The 6704-nt window shown below is 36.1% G+C and overlaps 1 protein-coding gene across 1 annotated transcript; it reads right to left on the bottom strand.

Annotated features, from left to right (window-relative positions):
- Positions 1 to 668: 668 nt before the first annotated feature.
- gid8b (GID complex subunit 8 homolog b) lies at positions 669 to 6536 on the bottom strand. The gene is made up of 5 exons (XM_084099002.1): positions 6279 to 6536; positions 5518 to 5646; positions 5222 to 5418; positions 4569 to 4766; positions 669 to 1596 (listed from the first exon to the last, which is right to left on the bottom strand). The coding sequence occupies exons 2-5, from the start codon at positions 5636 to 5638 to the stop codon at positions 1423 to 1425; spliced, it is 690 nt and encodes a 229-aa protein (XP_083955128.1). The 5' UTR covers positions 5639 to 5646; positions 6279 to 6536; the 3' UTR covers positions 669 to 1422.
- Positions 6537 to 6704: the final 168 nt, after the last annotated feature.

The raw sequence follows: 6704 nt of genomic DNA, 5'->3' as shown, positions 1-6704 counted from the left end.
TTTTACAGACTTGTTTATTAAACCAACTCTGTTCCATATACATGTTGATGTAACATTTCAACTATTAATATATTAAAGTAGCCTAACTTACTTTTCAGCCTATCAGTAAAACCTTTGGTTAAATCTATTATGCATCGCTTTATTATGAATCAGACATCGTCTGATAGAGATGATTAGGGTTCAGTTCAGTCAATAACAGCTGAGAACCGAATCAGTCCGATTAAGTTAACGACTCCTTTGGACTCGCTTTGTGAACCGGTTCATCTGATTCATTAAAAAGATCCGATTCAAAAGATCGGATATCGCTGTATTATATACAAAGAAATAATCGTAGGCCCTATAGGGTAATAATCTTGTCCATTACGTGCACAAGATTACATTGCTAAAGAAATAAACTTTTACAAGTCAGAATCCAAGTTGTCAGAGTAGATTCTTGTTCTTCGGACTCATTTGAAGTGTAATTTCTGAGGTTGCATCTTTACCAGCCAACAGCAAGCAATTATCATAATCAGTCATGCGACAGCCCATGTGGGTGGCTTTCATTCACCACATATTAATTCGTTATAAAAATACCCTTCTGCAACCTTTAATTAGGCATCACAGCATAAGTATTTGGCCATAACATTCAACAACAGCAGCAATTTTGAAATTCAAATAGAGTTTGGGGATTAAAAAAAAGAATATTTAATACCTATGTAAAGCATCTGATTTCAGAAGCTTACAAATTGATCTCTGCAATATCTATAAATCACAATTGAATGTCAATGTAAGCAGGAATACTATGACAATGTACAGTAGAAAACAATGTCACATGACTTTATAACATTATAATGCAATAACATTAGTACTCAAAAGGGCAGATTTTCTTTGACAGGGCCCTTTTACACGCATACAAAATGCATACCCGTGCACTGCAAATAAAAGTTGTGAAAGCACACATGACTCGTTCATCGTATTGGTACAATCAATTCACTGTCCTTGATGACACCACTATTGTGCCTTAGGTACCTCACATCAGAGGACACAGTCAAACAGAAGGTAAATCTAAATAGTGTGGTTCAGTCCTCAACTGTATTCGTAGACTTTCGCTGACAAAATAGAAAGATAATAATCCTCTGCAAAAACAAAATGGCTAAAATGCTATCAATTCAGCTCAGCAAGTCAAACATTGTGGTAACAAAAATCACAGAAATCCATCTGCGATAAAAAGTGTTTCCATTTTGTCTAGAAGTCATCCTTAAATCTTAATCTCATTTCCACAGCCCATTTAATGCAAAGTCTCTGATAAGCGACGAGTAAACGAAACAAAAGGTTGATAAAAGGATGTTTGAGTGTCAGTCACTGAGTATAAATAGTTAAAGAGAGGGAAAGCGTCCGTTTTTGTTCCCCGCAGAACGCAAGCATAAAGATGCTGGTTCGTTTTCACTTGGGGTCCTCGATGGTGCCTTTGCTAAGATCTGTCATTTTGGGGTACTTGACTTTCTTCTGGTCCAACTCGTTCTGAGCCCACAGCAGCAGTTTGAGGAGTTTGGCAAGTTTCGGTGTCGACTCCCTGTTTTCGTAGTCCAGCACTGCCTGGTTTACCTCGCTCCACACCTGTTATAGAGGACCACATGCTGTCAATCACTGGCCGATTAAAAAGGGGCTATATGTAAAAATGTTCATGCATTAATCGCTTTTTTATTGCAATTGGTTGAACAGCTTGTAACGAAAGCCTGTAGACTGACTTTTATGTGAAGGACTCTCAAAATCAAATGGATGTGTTATTTACGTGAGCTCCTGAGATCCTCTCTTCTGTTCTATGACATGAAATTAATGCGTTTAGGATAATGCAGAAAGGGCCATTCTGTACTGTAATGTTAATGTGTCATGCAAAGAAAAGGGATTAAGTCAAACTATAGTCTCACATAGTCAGATCTATAATCTCAAATATACTTTATAATCAAACTACCATAACAGTGTAATTTTAATGACCTCATCTGTCAACATAATGCGGGTGAATTGCAGACCTGGTGCAAACATATCCATAGCACTATGATCAGATGCTTCTTAATTGCTGTTTTCTCACCACTGTAATTTTTGTTCTGTGTATTGAGAGGAAAGCATGCAGCACATATTTACATATACATCTAAACAGTGAATGAAAAAGAACTTCACTGTGAGTATATAGGGCATTGATTTAATCACATTCAGTCTCTAGTATGTTGTGTGTGCTCGAGCAATAAGTTGCTGGCTGCAGTTCACATACCGGCCACCGGTGTTGCTAATAACAAGGTTTTCTGAATTCTACATATAGCCCCTTTAAATAAATGATGCCTTTCATTACAGTCTATAAATATCATATCAAGTGACATCTGCAGAAAAGGAAAGTAATTTCAGAGTTATTACATTTTGATACAGATTACAAAAGACAAACTATATATACATTTTTAAATAATAAGCGTTGATGTATAATTTACAGTAAAACTGGGAATGTACATTAAGTACATAGGATAAATTTCATATTGACATAATAATTTACCTTTTTGCCTACTGGCCAAAGTACAAAAGTGTGGGGGCAGTAAGATTTACATTTTTTTTTTATACATATATAAATTAATACCAGCAAGAAATTTTATCTAACAGGAATATAATTAATCAAATATGACAATATATTGTATATTTTATATTGTTAACAAAATATATATATTTCAAATAAATGCTTTTCTTTTGAACTTTTTATTCATCAAAGAATCCTGCAAAAATGGATTCCACAAAAATATTAAGCAAGTGCAGGAATAAATTATATTTTAAATTATATTGAAATAGAAAATAGTTCATTTAAATTGTAATAATGTGTTACAATATCATTGGTTTAATACATTGATCAAACAAATACACCCTTGTTGAGCATAAGATTTTTCAAAGAGATTTTTTATTTATTTTTTTGTAATGGTTTTAAATGGTAGTACAGCTGATGAATGCACTTTTTAACTAGCCACTCAGATTTCTTATCAGACATTTTTATTTTTCAATTCAAATATATAAACTATCTTTATCTGCCAATGTGTAAAAGGTATCCGCAACTGGTCGTTGGCAGATGTTTATTTTATACCATACTTAAAGGGATAGTTCACCAAAAAAATTAAAAATTATCTCAATTTCTCGCCCTCATGTCGTTCCAAACCCAAACTTTCATTCATTTTCGGAACACAAATGAAGATCTTTCTGATGAAATCTGAGCTTTCTGTCCCTCCATAGACAGCTATGCCACCACCACTCTGACGCTTCAAAAAGTTCATAAAGAGATCGTGAAACTAATCCATATGAATCGAGCGGTTTAGTCCAAATTTTCTGTAGAGACACGATCGCTTTTTATGATGAACAGATTGAATTTTATTCACATATAAACATTTACCAACCCACACATCAGCTGTGATAAACGGAAGCTCAAGCATGTTCACTTGAAGTGCGAGAACCAGTGAGGTTCATTCTCATGTTACGCAGCGCGTTTGAGCTTCAGCAAGAACCAATGAGATTCATTCTCATGTTACGCAGCACGTTTGAGCTTCAGCAAGAACCAATGAGGTTCATTCTCGTGTTACGCAGCACGTTTGAGCTTCAGCAAGAACCAATGAGATTCATTCTCGTGTTACGCAGCACGTTTGAGCTTCAGCAAGAACCAATGAGATTCATTCTCGTGTTACGCAGCACGTTTGAGCTTCAGCAAGAACCAATGAGATTCATTCTCGTGTTACGCAGCACGTTTGAGCTTCAGCAAGAACCAATGAGGTTCATTCTCGTGTTACGCAGCACGTTTGAGCTTCAGCAAGAACCAATGAGATTCATTCTCGTGTTACGCAGCACGTTTGAGCTTCAGCAAGAACCAATGAGATTCATTCTTGTGTTACGCAGCACGTTTGAGCTTCAGCAAGAACCAATGAGATTCATTCTCGTGTTACGCAGCACGTTTGAGCTTCAGCAAGAACCAATGAGGTTCATTCTCGTGTTACGCAGCACGTTTGAGCTTCAGCAAGAACCAATGAGATTCATTCTCGTGTTACGCAGCACGTTTGAGCTTCAGCAAGAACCAATGAGGTTCATTCTCGTGTTACGCAGCACGTTTGAGCTTCAGCAAGAACCAATGAGATTCATTCTCGTGTTACGCAGCGCGTTTGAGCTTCAGCAAGAACCAATGAGGATTGTTCTCGCTTGTCAAGCAGGTTCCGTACAGCTTCTGTTTAGGTTCGCAGATCAAAGTTTACATGTGAATAAAAGCCTAAATTAAATTTGTTCATTATTTAAAGTGATCGAGTCTCTTCAGAAAATTTGGAGTAAACTCAACTCATATGGATTAGTTTTACGATCTCTTTATGAACTTTTTGAAGCGTAAAGATTTTAGTTGCATAGCTGTCTATAGAGGGATAGTAAGCTTTTTTGAGTGAACTATCCCTTTAATAATATATTAAAATAACAACGTTTATAAAGAGACAGACAGCATATCATCAATTGTACTGGTTTCAGGTTCAATAAATAAATAAATAAGATTTTAAAAAATGACGGTTGTTTTACGTAAAACAATATGTTACCTTCTGTCTCTGCATCATGTTAAGCAGGTCTCCGAAGGGTGACTCTTCTGGGTTATCAAAAGCCAGGAGTGCAAGGGTGCGCTCCATCTCTGTCAGGCACTCTCGGCTTTCCTCTCCCTGTTCAGCCAGCTGTGTCTGTGCAAACTCCAATGCAGCCTCAGTTTCCCGCAGGCGAATCAACTCAATCAGGTGTTGTTGCTACAGGAAGGAAGCACTAGTTGTAAGTTTGGAATCATTCCCCTGTGATTCAGCATCAGACAGTCTTTCTAAAAACTACAAATCTATGCTTCACTATGAAACAGTGCAAAACCTTTTGCAAGTGTTATATACATATATATATTAATAGGTTAACAGCCAGTTTACAAAATAAAAGTCCAAAAGTGAACAACTTACAGTGGCCCCAAATAGTATTTTGGACTCTTAAGCCACACCTTTAAGTTGGTTTTATGTTTTGTTAGGTTCTGAATGATAAAGTAACAGATCTACTTTTCGAAATTGAAATATTATTTTAAGTCACATGCATTTACAGTGAGATTTTCTCAGATGCAATCAACTGAAACAGTGTCTGCAAATGTGTTTGTGTCCCCTATCTCAGTGCCAAACAAATGGTCCACACAATTAGAATCGTCAAATGAATAATTGATCCGCTTTACCTGAAGATGAAAGTACAGGTAGCGGTTAGTGTCCAGCAGCTCAGGATGCAGACTGTTGATCAGTGCAATGGCCTCTTGAATTTGTCCCTTCAAGACCATCTCCCTAATTTTTATCCTTTCATCCAGAGAGTCCAGATCAACACTTGGTTCAATGCCTGATTCCATCCTAAACTTCTCAGCTGCCTCTTTAAAACCCTCTAAATAAAAACAAACAAATTATGAAAAAGATCTACAGACACTTGTATTAAAGCTGCAATGTATGGTGAATAAATACAAGTGGTCAGTTGACCGCTTACCTGTCACCAAATAATTCATAATGAGTCGATTCATGTCTGCCCGCTGAATGTGAACATTATTGAGCTTTTCCATCCACTCATCTCGTGTTATGTCGTCTGGCTTTTCAGCATAACTCATCATGAAGTGTTCTGCACAGACAAAAAAATATACAAACATGATGTATAATAATAAGATAATAATAATAAATACATACAATTTTAAATTATAGTTTCAGTTATGGGAAAAGAGGCAGCTTGAAAGCTAGACACTTTTTTTATGTATGGGTTGTTATAATCTCACAGTTATAATCTTCATCTAAGTTAAATAAATGAGTTTAATTAAGGTCATTTAAAATACATATTTGTTAGTGTATAAGTTAGTCTGCATATACTCTTGATATATAAACGCATACTATTATGTTTACTTTATAAAGCTTTTAGCTCGAGAAAGACTAGGGCAACGAAACAATAATCTAAAGAAAACGCCAACGAATCAGTGAATATACAATGAGAATATATATATATAAATCAATAATGTTACTGAAATCAAGCAAGATGACATTTGCGCTTATGATGACCGGAAGCTCTAATTATAAAGGCCTGTATCATAACATTGAAGCCTGTACCGCTGGATAGAAGACAACAACAGATTCAATACTTTACGTAACAACAACCACATATGAACGTTAATAAACACAAATATTCTCCAAGCATTTACACAGTACGACTCGTTGGCGACATTTGGAGTAACAAGTCGATTATGCAAAAATGTTGCATTTTACCTGAATGTGTATACTTTCCTCACCAGCAGCTCGGGGAGAAAGGCCGTACTGAGCTCTCGCGATGTTCAAGAAAAAACGAGATTACAACGATACCTCGTTTGGATTGGCTGACGATCAAACGTCAACTTTATAACATCAACGTAGCGGACTGCTTACATTTTTATAAATTAATGTATTGTCAAAATAATTAAAATATTGCGTTGTAACTATAGATTCTTCTTTTTTTTTGTTTATTTTTAAATGATACATCAGCCATCACTTAGCAGCACTTACCATGGCGTTTTCTTACAATACCACATATATACCACTGCCCTCAATAATTAAATAAAGCAGCTTTCACGTTCAGAAATGCATTCGTTAGCTCTGGTCATTTTGTCCCTCTCTCGTTTCCGCCCATTATCCTTTCTAGATCGGTTGTGACGTCAG

Source organism: Abramis brama (assembly GCF_963993115.1).
Source record: "Abramis brama genome assembly, chromosome: 22".
Classification (NCBI taxonomy): domain Eukaryota; kingdom Metazoa; phylum Chordata; class Actinopteri; order Cypriniformes; family Leuciscidae; genus Abramis; species Abramis brama.
This window is presented reverse-complemented; position numbering and strand designations above follow the sequence as displayed.